The sequence below is a fragment of the Diabrotica virgifera genome, chromosome 10, assembly GCF_917563875.1.
Source record: "Diabrotica virgifera virgifera chromosome 10, PGI_DIABVI_V3a".
Lineage (NCBI taxonomy): Eukaryota > Metazoa > Arthropoda > Insecta > Coleoptera > Chrysomelidae > Diabrotica > Diabrotica virgifera.
The window spans coordinates 130,048,282-130,067,553 of NC_065452.1; the positions used below are offsets into that span (position 1 = coordinate 130,048,282).

General features: G+C 33.5%; 1 protein-coding gene across 2 annotated transcripts in view; it reads left to right on the plus strand.

Annotated features, from left to right (window-relative positions):
- LOC114341941 (DNA ligase 1-like) overlaps window positions 1-19,272 on the plus strand; it is a 56,430-nt gene that overhangs the window by 23,116 nt on the left and 14,042 nt on the right. For both annotated transcript variants that reach the window (XM_050641592.1, XM_050641591.1), the window contains exons 3-5: window positions 16,211-16,642; window positions 17,232-17,376; window positions 17,437-17,853. In XM_050641592.1, coding sequence (XP_050497549.1) covers window positions 16,211-16,642; window positions 17,232-17,376; window positions 17,437-17,853 — 994 coding nt within the window. The remainder of the gene's footprint in view (window positions 1-16,210; window positions 16,643-17,231; window positions 17,377-17,436; window positions 17,854-19,272) is intronic.

Here is a 19,272-nt window from a genome sequence, read left to right on the forward strand (position 1 = left end):
ACCTCAAGTTAGTTTGTACACACCACTCTGTAGTTGCTTTATCTTTCGACTTTTATTGTTCTTAATATATTTGATGTAAGTTGTTGTTAGTTCTGAAAGCTGGTATTATTCCTTTCTTTTTTATGTATCTGGCTATTTTTGTTGTTATCTTGCCAGTATATGTGAGAGAGCAGAAGGTACTGGGTTCTTTCTGTGGTGGTGGATACACTAATTTCAGGGCTTTCTTATGGAATTTTTGATTTAAAATTTTGTTAACTGTTTGTTCGTTATAGCCGTTGTTTACTGCTATTTGTTTAATGATGTTTAGTTCTATCTCGAAGTTATTTTTTGTCATGGGAATTTCTGTCAGTCTATGTATCATGCTATGGTAGGCTGCTAATTTGTGTTGTGTAGGATGGGATGATGAATTGTGTATAGTTGTGTCAGTATGGGTAGGTTTATGATATACGGAGAACTCATGTTTGTTGTGTAGTCTGGTAATCGTTAGATCTAGAAAGTTTATGGAATTATTCTGTTCTGTTTCTATTGTAAACTCAATATTACTATGAAGTGAATTAATGTGTGATAGAAATTGGTCAAGTTGTCTGTTAGTTCCTGTAAAGCATACTAGTATATCATCCACGTATCTCCACCAATATAAGAACTGTTTAAATACGGGATGTTTAGAAATTGTTGTTTCAAGTTGGTTCATAAATATATCTGATAGTAATGGGCTTAGAGGATTACCCATAATAAGTCCTGCACTGTTGTTTGTGTATATTTGATTATTGAATTCAAAATAGTCTTGATTTATGCAAATTTCAAGGAGGTGTAAAATTTCAGATGCAATGATCGGATTTGTACTATTATGGTCTAAAATATTTTTAACTAAAACAAAAGTTTCTGTAGGAGAAACACTAGGAAAAAGATTTTTTACGTCAAATGAAATTATTCTGGAGTTGTTGGGCAATTGAAAATGTTGTATTTTATTAACTAGTTCTAGTGTATTTTTTACGGTGAATTTAGCTGAAAATTTAGTGTATTCTGTAATAATATTTGACAGTTTTTTTTGAAAGTTTATATGACGGAGCTGTATAAAAAGAAACTACAGGCCTTATTGGGTGGTCAGGTTTGTGTAGTTTAATAAAAGAGTATAATTTAGGAGGTTGTGGGTTCATAATATTAAGGTATTTCTGTTCTGTTGGATTTGGTATTAATTTTGAATTTTCAATGGCTAGTTTAATTTGTTTTCGGTATTTTTCTGTGGGATCTTTGTTTAGTGGTGTACTGTTTTGGTTAGTTAAAAATTCTATTGTTTTGTTATTATAGTCTCTTTTGTCGATAGCAATAGTAGTGTTACTTTTGTCTGCTTTTCTAAATATTATGTCATGTTTTATTGATTTATTTTTAATTGAAACGGCTATTTGGTTTTCTTTGTAACAGGAATTATTAGTTTCACTACATACATCGGTGATAGATTTTGAAACTAATAATTCCTGTTACAAAGAAAACCAAATAGCCGTTTCAATTAAAAATAAATCAATAAAACATGACATAATATTTACAAAAGCAGACAAAGGTAACACTACTATTGCTATCGACAAAAGAGACTATAATAACAAAACAATAGAATTTTTAACTAACCAAAACAGTACACCACTAAACAAATATCCCACAGAAAAATACCGAAAACAAATTAAACTAGCCATTGAAAATTCAAAATCAATACTAAATCCAACAGAACAGAAATACCTTAATATTATGAACCCACAACCTCCTAAATTATACTATTTTATTAAACTACACAAACCTGACCACCCAATAAGGTCTGTAGTTTCTTTTTATACAGCTCCGTCATATAAACTTTCAAAAAAACTGTCAGATATTATTAAAGAATACACTAAATTTTCAGCTAAATTCACCGTAAAAAATACACTAGAACTAGTTAATAAAATACAACATTTTCAATTGCCCAACAACTCCAGACTAATTTCATTTGACGTAAAAAATATTTTTCCTAGTGTTCCTCCTACAGAAACTTTTGTTTTAGTTAAAAATCTTTTAGACCATAATAGTACAAATCCTATAATTGCATCTGAAATTTTACACCTCCTTGAAATTTGCATAAATCAAGACTATTTTGAATTCAATAATCAAATATACACAAACAACAGTGCAGGACTTATTATGGGTAATCCTCTAAGCCCATTACTATCAGATATATTTATGAACCAACTTGAAACAACAATTTCTAAACATATATTATATATATAATCGGTTTAAAACGTCCTCCGACGTCTTCCGATGCCCAATCTCCATGCATCTCTATCTTCCCAAAGGTCTTCGTCTAAACCTCTCTCTCGGATCTCTCTGTCTATTCCTTCTCTCCAGCTCTTTCTGGGTCGGCCTCTTTTTCTTTTTCCATTTGGTGACCAATCTAGAATCTGTTTGGGCAGACGGTGTTCTGGCATTCTCTGCACATGTCCATACCACTTTAATTGTTGTACTCTTATATCTTCGACAATCGTATGTGTGACTCCCATAATCTCTCGTATACGTTGGTTATTAACTCTTTCGAGTTTTGATTTTCCTGCGGCACGTCTCCAGTAATCCATCTCCGTGGCTTGTAGTGTTCTTTCAGTAGTTGTCTTTAATTGCCACACGTCACTTCCATACATTACTATGCTCTTTATAATAGTGTTGTATATTCGATGTTTATTTTTTTTGGATATATGTCGATCCCAAATAATACTATTTAGTTGCGATATGGCCCTTCTACCTTGAATGTTTCGTTTTTTTATAGCCTGATCTGATTTGCCGTCGTCCGTGATTTCTACTCCTAAATAAGAATATTTATTGTTGTACTTAATGTGTTGTCCGTCATTTAAAATTAGACTCTGCTCGTTGCCACCGATGTTCATGTACATTGTTTTATCTATGTTAACTTCTAATCCCCATTTTTTGTATTCTTCGATTAATTTTCGAGTCATGTATTCCAGATCGTCATATTCGTTAGCAATCACAATTTGATCATCAGCAAAACATAGAGTGTACAGGTTGTTATTATTTAATTGTATACCCATGCCGCTGCATTTCCGCTTCCAAAGTTTCAATGCTTGTTCCAGATATATTTTGAAAAGTGTCGGCGATAGGCAGCATCCCTGCTTCAGTCCTTTGTCTACTACGAAACCTTTGGAAACATTCGTTCCTATTTTAACTTTGGCGTTGGCGTTATCATATAGTTTTTCCACTGCTGTTATGAGATTTGAGTTGATGTTCGTTTGTCTTAGAGTGTTCCATAACTTATTTTGGGGGATGCTATCGTAGGCCTTTTTTAGATCAACAAACAATAAGTGGACTTCTTGATTTACGGCAACCTTTTTTTCTATAAGTTGAGTGATACAAAAAAGGTGGTCTATGGTCGATCTACCAGCTCTAAAACCTGCCTGTTCTTCTGCCTCCATATCAGTATATTCTCTTTCTATTCTATTTTTGATCATTTTCCCATAGATTTTACTAATGGTACTAGTAACTGCTATTCCACGGTAATTATCGCAATTTTGTTTGTTTCCTTTTTTATGTAAAGTTGAAATGGTAGAGGTTTTAAATTCGGCTGGAACCTCTACTTTGTTTATGCAGTTTTGAAAGAGTATTGTCAGGTGCTCATATAGTTTTTCAGTTCCATTTTTTATTAGTTCTGAGGGTATATTGCCAGGTCCGGGTGCTTTTTTGTTTTTGAGTGAAGTACAAATATCCTTTACTTCCTTTTTCGTGATTCTTATAGGAGATGCTTCAACGCGTATGTTTTGGTTATTATCTTTTATTTTGAATTCTACTCGATCTTCTTGTAACAGTTTACTGAAGTACATGTCCCATGCTTCTAACGAAATTGGTGAGATTAAATCTTTTTTCTTGTCGTTGGTCCTAAGAGATTTAATAAGTTTCCAGCTTTGTGTACTTCTGGTTCCTCCTATGTACGTATTTATTTTTTGACAGTTTTGATCCCAGGATTCATTTTTTTTCTGTCTTATCATTTGTCTCACCTTAGCTTGTTGGTTTTTGTAATTAGACCAATTGGTAGGTATCTGTTTTTGCACTTAAATATTGTTCATACTTTTGTTTCTTTTGTTTTATCGCTGTGTCTATTTCTTCATCCCACCAGTATGGAGTATTTTTGTTTTTCTTTTCGTAATATCCAAGGGCTTCTTTTGCTGCAGAGTGAATACTTTCTTTAATGTAATTGTAGTGGTCCTCGATGTTATTGAAAGTTATGTTTTTAAGTTTCTCGTTTAGTCTGTTTTGATACAATATTTTTACACTATCTTGTTCTAGGCTTATAAGATTATATCTTACGTCATCTGCCATCTCTGAGCGAACTACTGGTTGTTCCTTCTGGCATCTTCTTGAAAACATTATTTTTGCTTTTAAGAAATGGTGATCGCTTCCACAAACTGCACCTCTATCTAAATTTCCTAAACATAGTTTCTAAACATCCCGTATTTAAACAGTTCTTATATTGGTGGAGATACGTGGATGATATACTAGTATGCTTTACAGGAACTAACAGACAACTTGACCAATTTCTATCATACATTAATTCACTTCATAGTAATATTGAGTTTACAATAGAAACAGAACAGAATAATTCCATAAACTTTCTAGATCTAACGATTACCAGACTACACAACAAACATGAGTTCTCCGTATATCATAAACCTACCCATACTGACACAACTATACACAATTCATCATCCCATCCTACACAACACAAATTAGCAGCCTACCATAGCATGATACATAGACTGACAGAAATTCCCATGACAAAAAATAACTTCGAGATAGAACTAAACATCATTAAACAAATAGCAGTAAACAACGGCTATAACGAACAAACAGTTAAAAAAATTATAAATCAAAAATTCCATAAGAAAGCCCTGAAATTAGTGTATCCATCACCACAGAAAGAACCCAGTACCTTCTGCTCTCTCACATATACTGGCAAGATAACAACAAAAATAGCCAGATATATAAAAAAGAAAGGAATAATACCAGCTTTCAGAACTAACAACAACTTAAGCAAATATATTAAGAACAATAAAAGCCGAAAGAGAAAGCAACTACAGAGTGGTATGTACAAACTAACTTGTGGTGACTGTCCGAAAACGTACATCGGCCAAACTGGCAGAACTTTTGACAAACGGATAGCAGAACACAAAAGGGCTTTCAACAATAGAAAAACAGACACTTCTACATACGCACTTCACCGTCTAGATCATAATCATTCTTTCAATGAAGAGTTTCAAATTCTGCATTTCCAAAATAAAGGCCTTAAGCTATCTTTTTTAGAATCTATGGAAATTAATAAACTGAAAAATACAGACATAATTCTGAATGACCAACTCGAGACAAACAGCTCCCCAATCCTCAACCTCTTCAGTTAGAGACTTAAAAAGGCAAACACATTGTAAATTATATCACTTGAGAAAGGCACTCTGCCGAAACAGATGTAGTCACATAGTTGTAAATAATAAATTTTGTGGAAGTATAGAAAACAAAAGTTTTCAGTGTTTTATTGTGAGATTTTTTCATTTGTTTATAATTATTAAACTAAACAGTAAAACTATTTTAAGCACATTTCACAATGTTAGTTTTTATGTAGTTACTGCAAAAGAGGGGTCCGATCGGTCGAGTAGTCTTTAAATAATTTTACTTGTTTATCCTAATTGGAAAAAAGATCATTTTCAAATCGCTGTACAGTGTCAATATTAATGAAAAAAGTAGATTTCTTGCTTAAATTTTAATAAAGAACCATGACTCAGTAAAAATTTTGATACCTAGGAGATTGTACACCTTTTCTATTGACTTCCCCCAGATATTCCAGTTAAAAAATAGCGGCTAGTAATTTTTCGATTTTTCAAGTAGACGGTGCTGTATCGTTGCCTCCGCTAGCGAAATTATTCCGATTCGATTTTTTTTTGCACAAACTTACTCAAAAAGAAGTCCTTATAACAAATAAACAGGGTGCCGGGTGGTGCCGTGGTCGAAAAATTGTTTGAACAATTTTTTTAACAAATTCACAAAAATAATTTTTTCATTTCGAACAATATTTTTTTATATAATCTGGGCCATTCTGAGCAAAAAAGGTCTCTTGCCATTTTTCTCTAAAATTGATTGTTGTCGAGTTATATGCGATTAAAAATTTGAAAAATGCGAAAATGGCCATTTTCAAGGCTTAATAACTCGATTAAAAATTATTATTATGAAATTAAAAAGTGACCAAATCAAGTTTCAAACCCCTTCTTCAAGATTCTGAAGAGATTTTTGTCATTATTTTATTACAAAGCTGCTATTTTTAATTATTAACAATTAGCGCTATAGTCCAACTGTATCGTCGCCCCCATTAGCGAAACTATTTCGATTAGATTTTTTTGCACAAACTTACTGAAAAAGAGGTTCTTATAACAAATCCACAGGGTGCCGGGCGGTGCCGTGGCCGAAAAATTGTTTAAACAATTTTTTTTAAACAAATTCCCAAAAATAATTTTTTGATTTCGAACAATATTTTTTTATATAATCTGGGTCATTCTGAGCAAAAAAGGCCTCTTGTCATTTTTCTCTAAAATTGATTGTTGTCGAATTATATGCGATTAAACATTTGAAAAATGCGAAAATGACCATTTTCAAGGCTTAATAACTCGACTAAAAATTATTATTACATACATAATCGATGATCCTCTTATACCGTAAGGTGTCGAGGTGTCTTCTTTACTCGTTATTCTCTGCGAAATTACGCCACTTTTTTCGGTCCCTAGCTAATTCTTTGGCTCCCTGCCACGATTTTCCTCTATTCTGTAATATTTCCATCACACTTGTATTCCACGTTTTCCTTGGCCGGCCTCTCCTGTTTTTCCCTATCGGCCTCATTCTAAATAAGTGCCCAGTCCATTTTAATTTCTTTTCATGGATTTTTTCCTTTAATGATTGCAATGCGGATTGCAATCTCTTTTCTTGTTTGTCGTTCAATACCCAATTCTCTGCTCCATATGCAGTGATAGGTACGTAAATTGTTTTAAATATTATCATTTTGCTTTTCCTAGTTATTTCTTTTTTATTTAAGAAGTTTTATACAGCGAATGATATGTTCTTGTGGCTGCTTTTATCCTATTTCCAATTTCGTCTTCTTGTGTCCCCTTCTTATTTAAAATTATTCCAAGGTATTTAAATGTTTCCATGGAAATTAGAATTGGCAGAGATAACCTAACATGCGAAATAAAAAGAAGATTAACTCTTGCTTGGGCAGCCTACGGAGCTCTGAGAGACATATTTAGGAGCAGTATACCGATCGGTTTAAAAAGACAAGTGTTTGACCAATGTGTGCTACCGGTAATGACATATGGAGCAGAGACACTGACTCTAACTAAGGCAACAGCGTCGAAAATGCGGGTTGCTCAAAGGCGCATGGAAAGATCCATGCTGGGCGTAACTCTACGGGATAAAATAAGAAATGAAGATCTCAGACAAACAACCGGTATCGCAGATGTTGTAGAACGTATCACCAGGCTCAAATGGAACTGGGCAGGACACGTCGCCAGGCTGAAAGATTCAAGATGGGCACGAAAGCTGATGGAGTGGAGACCAAGAGAAGATAAACGAAGTAGAGGAAGGCCGCCTACACGATGGGCAGATGATATCAGGCGGATTAGTAAAAACTGGCAAAAATCAGCACAAAACCGTGAAGTGTGGAAACAATTGAGGGAGACCTATGTCCAGCAGTGGACGTGAATTGGTTGGATGATGATTTAAATGTTTCTACCTTTTCTATTTTTTTGCCTTGGATTTCAATATTTAGCTTAACATCTTTCTTGGATATTGCCATTACTTTTGTTTTTTCCATATTAATTATTAGATTGTAATTTTTTAATTCTGCCTCCCAGATTCTTATGTTCTCCTCCAGAGCTCTTTCAGTTCTTGCCACAATAACAATATCATCTGCAAATACACAGGCTTCGATTTTTATTTGTTGTAGGTTTCTGTATCCTATGGCATATTTTTTTTGTTTTTGACCAGCACTTTTTAATTACTTCGTCTATTACACAGATAAACAGTATGGGGCTCAATAGCTCTCCTTGTCTGACTCAGTCGTTATTCGTAAATTTGCTGGAAATAAGGTTGCCTGTTCTTACCGGATTTATGGTATTGCAATACAAACTCTGGATTGTGGTTATCAGTTCCATATCCACTTCCTTATTTGTCAAACTTTGCCATATTCCCTCTCTGCTCACCATGTCAAAAGCTTTTTTCATGTCAAGGAATTCCAAATATACCGTTTCATCCTTTAGTATGGCTTTTTCGATGATCTGCTGTAGAGTGAAGATATGGTCCTGGACGCTATGTGCTGGCCTAAACCCACTTTAAATATCTGCTAATCTAGGCTCGACTAAATTCCGGAGCTTCCGCTCTAGGATAATTTCGTAGACTTTTAATGTTGAACAGAGCAACGATATACCTCTGTAATTTCCACATTCTCTCGAATCTCCTTTTTTGTGTATAGGCAATATTATAGCCGTGTTCTAGTCACTCGGTATTTTTTTAGTTTTCCATGTTAGGTTGAACAGTTCATAAAGTTTCTTTTTGCCCAATTTTCCCAGATATTTCAAGAACTCGGCATCTAATCCATCTATACCTGCAGCTTTGCCTATTTTTAGTTGGGTTAAAGCATCTTCCACTTCATTCATTTGTATTTTATTATCCCCAATTACATCTTGTTCTTCTGTGGTTGTGTTGTTTAACGTTACTGTTTTGCTGTCTGCTGTTGTCTTGTCTTTGCGTAAAAGTTCCATAAACTATTCTTTCCATCTTTCTATAATGTGGTCTTCTTCAGTTATTATATTCCTATTCCGATCTTGAACCTGCTGCAGCTTCATTTGTGGTTCCTTTCTCATATTTTTTAGGACTCGGTAAAATAATTTATTATTATGGGTTCTATTTTCTTCCATACTTTTCCCAAAATCTTCCCATGCATTTTGTTTTTCTTGTTTAACCATTGTTTTAACTTTGTTTCTTTGGTATTTATATTTATCGTAGACCAACTGATTTCTGTTTTGTAGATACATTTTCCATAAACGTAGTAATTACTAAACTAAACAGTACACATATTTTAAACACATTTCACAATATTAGTTTTTATGTAGTTACTATATGTGCAAAAGAGGGGTCCGATCGGTCGAGTAGTTTTCAAATAATTTTATTTGTTTATCCCAGGGGTCGGCGACCTGCGGCTCGCGAGCCACATGCGGCTCTTTGGACGTGAAGCTGCGGCTCTTTAGTTCCACACGCAAATATTATTTATTTATCAAAAACTGTTTCATAAGTGCATCTGAAGAACTGTTTCGTGATTTCAAAAACAAACCAGAAATCTTGAAAAAATCAAAGATTTGCCACTATCCGCTAAAACAGTACAAGATATAATAGCTAAAATGTCTTCAAATGTAACATATTTGCAGGTGAAAGATATTCAACTTTCTTCCACCTTATCACTTGCTATAGATGAGTCTTGCGACTTAAAAGACACGGCCCAAGTTGCCCTTTTTGTCACGTATATGTCGTCCCAAGGTCCCAAAGAAGAACTTCTGTGATTGTTACCGTTCTCGAGACAAACTAGAGGGGAAGATCTAACGAATGCCGTGCAAAAATGCTATAAAGACAATGAGATCGATTTAAATAAAATCGTTTCAATAGCAACTGATGAGTGATGGAGCCAGAAGTATGATAGGAAAAAATAAAAGAGCAACAACGATTCTTCAAAGCAAAATAAATCACGAAATTCTTACGTTTCACTGCATAATACACCAAGAAACGCTTTGTGCCCAAACATTTCCAGCCGAAATAGTTGAGGTCATGAATTTGGTGATCAATATTGTTAACAGCATCTTGTCAAAAGCACTCTACCATCGTCAGTTTAAAGAATTCTTAAACGAAATGGAGGCTCAGTATTCCGATCTCCTTCTGCCTTCTTCACAATAAAGTGCGATGGCTTTCCAAAGTTAAGGTGTTGAAACATTTTATTTTGTGCTTGAATGAAATAATACATTCCTAAATGAAAAAGGCATTAATAACCCTAAATTAGAGAATGACAAATGGTTGCAAAAATTTTACTTTATGGTGGAGATCACAGCGAAATTAAATGAGCTGAATCTAAAACTGCAAGGAAAAGGCAACCCAGCCTATGTTAAGCAAGCAATTTGATTCAACCCGACCTGTGGGAATGTCCACCCTCTCGAAAGAGTACATTCGGGTGTAACAATTCATTGGGGCGAGGTGTTTTGACCCGAGTGTAAACAGGGATCACCCCACCTCGCTCCAATGCCCCAGGCCATCCCTTTCCCTCCCATAGCACGCTGATGCGCGATGAGGGCACAACTATCGTAGCCAAATGCTCTTCACAATGGAATCCTGGGTAATAAGATTCCATGTGGTACCCTAATCGAATGCAAAAATCTTAGGCTCAGCGTGATGCGCTCTATACCTTACCCAGCCTATGTTTTGGTGGAAGAATTGTTTTTCTTTTAAGAAAAATTAATTCTTTTTCTAGAAGATGTTCAAAAATATCGCGGTAAAACTAATGCAACTGTTGACACGAATTACTTCCGAAAGATGAATTTGCTGGCAGATTTGAACAATTCAAAACCAACAAAACCAAAACCAGTCTAGCATTCATAGTAAATCCTTTCAACACAAATAGTAACTAAATCCACGTTGAGTTCTTTGGAATTGATATTGGATCTTTAGAAATGCAATTGATCGATTTAAAAAGTAAAGCTTTGTGGAGTGGAAAATTTACAGAATTGGAAAGCAAGTTGGAAGAGTTGGAGGTCCGGAAATTTATGTACGTAACGCAACAAAAGTGGACAGTTTTGAAAGAAATGCTGCGAATTGAGAGACTTATTTTCGACGAATGGAATAGTCTTCCAGATTGTTACAGTGAGGTGAATAAGTTGGCATTAGAAGTGCTAGATATCTTCGGATCGACATATTCTTCCGAGCAAATGTTCTCTTGCATGAATATAATAGACCAGGGCGCATCTGTAAAAATATTAGTACATTTGGACGATGAGAGGTGACTCAAATTTTTTTGCAGAAATTGCTTGAAAATAACTCAAATAATAATATTTGAGTTATCCTCCCTCTCAAAAAGGTCCGGAACATTGTTTAAATAATCAAAATGTCAAAAAATGAAGGAACAATTCGATTTTTTTCTTCGTTTTTTGATTATAACTTTAAAAGTATTCATTTCCGAGAAAAATTGTACTAACATAAAAGTTGCGTAATTAAATTTTCTACAATATAGAATTAGTTAAAAATTCAAAAAATAGTCACCCTTGTTGCAAAATAGCAATAATTGCGAAAAAACCATACAAAAACAAGTATTCGTATTTTACGTTTTTTAACCATTTACGCTACACATAGGACCTTCATATTTCACTCAGAAAAACTTCCTGATACATTAAAGTAATACTGTAAATTTCATTAAGATCGGTTTAATAGATTTTGCAAAATAAATTTTGTAATCCAGCTTTCGCAAAAAAAATTCATTTTTTCAAAATGTTACAGGACTGAAAATAAAGTAGATAGTAAGTCGAAATTTTTTTTGCATATAGAAGTTTACTGTACCTTTCATTTGCAATTTGCAAAATTAAAATCGATTAACTACCACGGCGTCAGGAATTTTTTTAAAATAACATTAATTTTGGTGCTACGCGCAGGACAGCGGAACGTTTGCTCTGATTGGGCATTCCAATGACCTTTGATAATGATTGATACATTTTAATTTTTATTACATTTCGATATAAATAAATAAATTTGTTTATTGCCAAATAAAAACACATACTCTATCCTTTGAAATAACACTTTTTTTTGCAAAAACTTTCTTTGTTCATATATTTTAACTTAGAGAATAAAAGTTTATTATTTTTAAACATATGCAATTGTTTAAACAATATTTCACAAACAATAATAAAATTAGTTTGATTTTTGTGGAATTAAAATATTAAAATACAACAAAATATAGAGTAAGAAAATAATATATTAGATAAAAATTGGAAAAAATTTTGGTGGAAATCAACTTGTGTGAATCGAACACCGCTGTCTTGCGCGTAGCACCAAAAATTAATGTTTATTTAAAAAATTTCCTGACGCCGTGGTAATTAATCGATATTAATTTTGCAAATTGCAAATGAAAGGTACAGTACACTTCTATAAGCAAAAAAAAATTAACTTGCTATCTGCTTTATTTTCAGTCCTGTAACATTTTGAAAAAATACATTTTTTTTTGCGACAGCTGGATCGCAAGATTTATTTTGCAAAATCCATTTAAACCGATCTTAATGAAATTTACAGTATTCTTTTACTATATCATTAAGTTTTTCTGGGTAAAATATGAAGGTCCTAAGTGTAGCATAAATGGTTGAAAAATGTAAAATGCTAATACTTGTTTTTGTATGATTTTTTTTCGCAATTATTGCTATTTTGCAACAAGGGTGACCATTTTTAAAATTTTTAACCAATTCTACATTATAGAAAATTAAGTTACGCAACTTTTATGTCAGTACAACTTTTCTCAGAAATGAATAGTTTTAAAGTTATAATCAAAAAACCAATAAAAAAATCGAATTTTTCCTTCATATTTTGACATTTTGATTATTTAAACAATGTTCCGGACCATTTTGAGTGGGAGGATAACTCAAATATTATTATTTAAGTTATTTTCAAGCAACTTCTGCAAAAAAATTTGAGTCACCTCTCAACGTCCATCTCAAAACAGATGCGCCCTGGACTATAATTAAAATTAAACTAAGAAGCCAACTAACAAATGAAAATTTAAAGTCGTGTTTCAAACTTAAAACATCAAGTTATGAGCCAGATTTATCCAAACTTTCTAAAACCATGCAAAGCCAATGCTCCCATTGAAATTATTTGCTCAATTGTTTGTGATTGAAGTATAAGTTAGTGTTGTAAGTGTTTAGTTGTTTTAATTACCTAGTATATGAAAAACACGATATATCAATAAATATATTAATTTTTTTATCAAAGAACTTTATTTATGCGAGTACTATTCATTGTTGACAAAATAAAAATTGTGGCTATTTAAAAACTTTGAAATTTTGTATATTGTAATTTTTGACTCTTCCAACTCAAAAAGTTGCCGACCCCTGGTTTATCCCAATTGGGAAAAAGGTCATTTTCAAATGGCTGTACAGTGTCAATATGAATGAAAAAAGTAGATTTCTTGCTTAAATTTTAATAAAAAACCATGACTCAGTAAAAATTTTGATACCTAGGAGATTGTACACCTTTTTTATTGACTTCCCCCAGATATTCCAGTTAAAAAATAACGGCTAGTAATTTTTCGATTTTCGATAGCGCTATAGTCCAGGATGTATCGTCGCCCCCGTTAGTGAAATTATTCCGATTCGATTTTTTTGGACAAACTTACTCAAAAAGAGGTCCTTATAACATATCCACAGGGTGCCGGGCTGTGCCGTGGTCGAAAAATTGTTTAAACAATTTTTTTTTAAACAAATTCACAAAAATAATGTTTTCATTGCGAACGATTTTTTTTAGATAACTTGGGTTATTTTGAGCAAAAAAGGTCTCTTGTGATTTTTCTCTAAACTTGGTTGTTGTCGAGTTATATGGCTATTTTCGCATTTTTCAAATTTTAAATCGCGTATTAACTCGACAACAATCAATTTTAGAGAAAAATCACAAAATACCTTTTTTGCTCAGAATGACCCAAATTATCTAAAAACATTGTTCGAAATGAAAAAATATTTTTGTGAATTTGTTTAAAAATAGTTATTTATGAAACAGTTTGTGAAGTATGCTTTTTGCGAACGCACGCGATGTTTAGAGCACGAACGACAGCGGAGCGAGTGCTATACATCGCGTAAGTTCACAAAAAGTACTTCACGCACAGTTTCATACAATATTTTATCTACGATAAACAAATAAAAAAACTGGAACTCTTCGTCACTGGAATTCATTTCTATTCTACAATTTTTAGAACTTTGACATTTAAAAAATCTAATTTTTTTCAAACCACAAACTCTCAAAACTTTTGTTGTGATTTATTGCTCACATGTCATCACCATGACAACGCGAAAGTTAGGGATATTTCCTTTATAGAAGGTATATTTGTAACTTTAAATAAACACACAACTGCTTTTCTAAGCCCTAGATATCACATATAAAGGGTTTGATAATGTTTATTAAGTTTTCTGTATTATGTGTAATGTGGTTTGCCTACTTCCTCCATTACAATATTTTAACATTTACATCAAGTCTATTTCCATTTTTACAGACTATTTACCACAGTGGGAACGACTGTTTTTATTGTTATTAATTTAACAAATTTTACAATAAATACCACAAAACAACAGGGAAATTACAACTTCCTGTGGAACTGTCATTCCTGTCATGTCACCATTCAGAATTTCCGTTATCAAAATCACTTGCTTCCGTACAGCCATGATGTGAACTTGTCAGATAGAGCTCATTGGTACCTCGGGCGAAAAACATTGGATATTTTATTCATCCATGTTATAATTCACATCTTTGTCATATGTTCCGATGACGGATCAATTGTAAAGGGTTTTTACCCATATATTTTTACTTTGGTGGTTAGCATGTAGATTCTAAGTGAGTATAACCTATAACTTTTTATAACCGTAGTCAACATTTTAAATACTTTGCATCATTTTATCTGTTTGTACACATTTTAGGATTGCACTGATGATGATCGGTCAACCGATCTAAAACTAGTTCTTAAAAAAAATTACAAATATACCTTTTATAAAGGATTTTATGTTTTTGTAATGGTATACAGCCAACTACAGGAAATTTTTCCTCGTGGATTAGGGATATTTCATTATATGAAAGTGTGCCAAAAAACAGTGCGAAAAAGTAAATCCCATTTATAATACATTGCTACTTCAAGCACACTTTAAATCCTTTACGCAATGCTATCTATAATATAATGACAGTTTTCACAAACTAAAAACTTACACATAATATTAGATAGAGTAGATAAAAAATGTTTAAACATTTTTCGACCACAGTACTGTCCGGCACCCTGTGGATATGTTATAAGGACTTCTTTTTGAGTAAGTTTGTGCAAAAAAATCAAATCGGAATAATTTCGCTAGCGGAGGCGGCTATACAGCCCGGTCTAAAGTGCTGTTTTAGTTTCCTGGGGTAACTGACGAAAGTTGGTTTATTAGCGATTGTATCGATTTTTGTATATACATACAGTATACGGCAAAATAAACAGTACTGAAATGAATATTGAAATGTTTATGATTGTTTATTTATTTAATATACCTGATATAACCTTGCAAACATTATTCACGACGAAATTTGCAATAAAACGGATGTTAAAGATGCCCTCTGGCACGAAAAAAATCTTTTATTCTAATCCAAATTTCCGGAATGTCAGACGGTTGATCGGTCTACCTCCTTCAACATTCCCCATATTTATGCATCAGATGGCGCTAGGTCTGATGAGTGGCGATCTCCCAAATTGATCACGCAGTATTCGAGTATGGCTACGTAACAGGTTGCCTCGTCCTGCCATTGTTGATTTTAAGCTTGGACCGTTTTCGTGATTTTTCCCGTATGACCGAAAATGGTACTCCACGAAAAATTGTTTTTCTGCAAAAGTGAGAACCATCCTGAAACACATAACGTTAACACGACATTCACATACGTTATAACTACGTTCGGAAACCATTCAGTACGTTTCGGCGCATGACACATACAAATTTGAGGCATTTCAGTACTGCTTATTTTGCCACATATCGTAATACAGTAAAACCTCCGTTAACCGAAATAATTGGGGGGGGGGGCGTTTCGGATAACAAGAATTTCGGATAAAATTAACATTGACATTGTTTTTTGTATTCTTCTTTTATCAAATTGCATAGTATTGGAGACATATAGCTGCAAAACATCGTTGTCAAAGGAAAGCACAAAAGAAAATAGAAGATTTCTTTTAAAAAACACTCTAAATATGTTCATTTTCTTTAATTTTATTGCTTTTTTTAATTTACTTTTTATTGACGCATTTATTTAAACTGTCGAGCCATTTCGGTAAGGTAAACGATGTTTCGGTTAAAAAGGTTTCGGTTAACGGAGGTTTTACTGTAGATAATTGACTATATATTCAAAATTTCAGTCTCGATCTTCGAATTCTCCTAAAAAAGGCGAGAAAGGTGAAAATGGCGAAAAAGGTGAAAAAGGCGAGGCACGTGAGCAAGTGAGAGACCGTTTCAGCCATAGACGGGACAGAAAGGCAAAGGGTACTAAAAAACCTCTACCCACCGAAAAAGATCATGCACAATTTAAGACTGTCATTAATAAAGTAGAAGGAAGAGTACCCTTACCGTCTTTATTTAGTAATATACGTCCACCAGCTCCTAATGTAGAGACAAGAGATTCCTCTAGCTCGTCTTCAGCAAGTACCTTTCCAACTCCGCGGATAGAAAGGCAATATAGAGAATGTGAAATAAGTCCTTCAGGGTGGTATTTAGAAGCGAATTTAGCTCTGGCCAAAATGGTAATAGAAGATAAGAAACGAGCGAAAAAAGCTAAACAGCGCCAGAAAAAGGTATAATATTTTTGTTTTTCTATTTCATTGAAATAATAAAAGCATAAGACATTCTGAGCCCAAATGTATGTGAATATAGTTCTTCTTTAAGTGCCGTCTCGCAATCGGAAGTTGGATATCATCATCACTATCTTTACTCTATCTATCGCTGCTCTGAAGAGTTCTATTGAACTGCCTTTAAACCATTCCCTTAAATTTTTTAACCATGGCACTCTCCTTTTTCCCATACTCCTTCCTTCTCTGATCATCCACATTTCATATGATTGTCCACTCATTACATGTCCCAGATATTATAACTTTCTTATTTTTAGCGTATTTATTACTTCGTATTCTTTGCCCATTTATCGCAAACTTCCGTGTTCGTTTTCTTCTGTGTCTATCCTATTTTAAACATGCTTCTGTAACACCACATTTCAAATGTCTGTAGCTTATTTATGTGTTCTTACTTCAATGTCCAGCTTTCAAGTCCATATTGTAGTATTGAAAACACTTAACATCTGATAGCTCTTGTTCTCAGTTCTAATCTGACGTCTTTATTGCAGATAATTGTTTTCATTTTTACTCACGAATTTCTTGCTATTTCTTTTAGGAGGAAGAACGGTTAATAGCTGAGGAGGAACAAAGAGAACGTGATGAAGAAAATGAAATAAAGCAAGAAGAGAAAGAAAAAGAATTGGCAAGAAGGCAGGAAGAGATGCTCAAGTCCAGGGAGAAAGCTTTGGCAGCTCAACAGGGTAAAACTTTTAAAATTTTAATTTTTACAACCTTTTGACATTTTTTAAAATTTTCTGTAGCCATTAAAGAACAAAAAAAGAGGTCAAAAAAAGAAAGACAAGCTGAGAATAAACGACAACTTCAACAGCAAAAGCTTGAGGAAGAAAGGAAGGAGGAAGAAAGGAAGAGAACTGTTGAAGAAACTATACCAGCTATGGTGACGATAAAAAGGGTCGCTGAGAGTGAAGGTAATGCAACAGTTACCATAACCTTAAAAGGTTCAACTCCTGAAGAAGATAAACTTCTTGACAAACTGCTCAATGGACCTGATGATAAAGGAAACAAAGCTGTAGAAAACCCAGAACCGAGCAAGGGTTCTAAAAAGAAAAAGAAGCAAAAGCAGCCAGTTGGAGCAGCGAAACTCCCCGAACCATCTCCACAAGTTGTTCCAAAGGAACCTAAGGTAATCGTCGCATTAGATGCCAGCACCAAGCCTGGTAAGTGTATTTATAAAAAAAATAGCGGAAAATAAGGATACAATCATGAACGAACCAATACAGAGTCCCAGTAAACATCATTCAGCTGGCTTTCCTAATTTCTTTTCTTCATAAGATTATATCTTAAGTCATATCAATTTTATATATTGTTGTGATCTGCTTTCTATTACTTTTATTTTAATTGAGTATTTATTGAATTAATCATTGAATTGACGCAAATCATACATAAACAATTAATAAAAAATCTCAGGGTGCCTTTTTGTCATAAAAACTAACTAAAATTATCTTAGGTTATACTTATCCTTTCTCGTGGCTTCAGTATCTCTTAGTTGATCCTTATCGCGATAAAATAGGAAAAGGAAATAAATATAAAAATCATAAATAAGCACATACAAATACCTTTATTATCAAAAGCAATGCTCTGAAAATCTATCAATTAAATCCTGTGGGCATAATTGTCCAAATGAAACTTTTACCATATAATTAATCTAATTTAAACAAATATTTATCGCTTTGTTCCTGATACCATTCATAAAATAAGCTAAACAAACAAATTTAGGTATTTGCAAAACTACTTATACTTCCTATTAAATTATTGAAATGTTGGAATCTTAATTCATATGCTTTTACGCAAATATTTTAACTTCTGATTATAAAGAACATCTATCACATAAGTTATTGACTGACCTTTTTGATTCACACACAATGATGTCTCCTCTTGACCCAAACAGCTCCTCCTTGTTGATTATGTTAGGCTACAAATCAAAGCCCTCTCCGTTCTCAGCATCAATCCAGCAGCATACCAGCAACTATTTCTCCAAAACACAAGCCAGGCCGCTATTGACCAGTACTCGTTCAATAAACTCCAAAACCCTCTCCTCTCTTTCTCTCAATAATAATCTCCTGAGACCCAAGTATCTTTTTTACTTGGTATCACAAATAATTTTAATAACTATAGTTCTTGTAACTTACTCTCTTGGACTTTACAGAATCAAAGAGGTTTTTCTTCTCAATTTGATTTGTCTCTCGTTCCACTTTTCAGCTACTCTCCACTATCAAACAACCACTAGTACTTGCTTCTGAACTATACGCGAAAACTTTCGACTGCCCTTCTCGGATGCCAGCAACACAATAATTTTTCTTTTCCAAACTGTCTCAACATTCAAACTTCCCTTTCCCCATTCTAAATTGCCATCCAATCAGAAACATTTCTCTTTCCACATTCCTCTTTTTCCTTTTTAAAAAACCCAGGCATTCTTTCAAACAATACTTCTATTCCTCCTAATCACTTTCCGGAAATTATACAAATATTCTGGTGATTTAACAAAATAGACTTAAAATTCCAAATCTTTCTACCTTTATTTTTCTAAAAACTAATAATTACAGCTACCTGTGGATCTTACCTTTCCCGTAACAAAC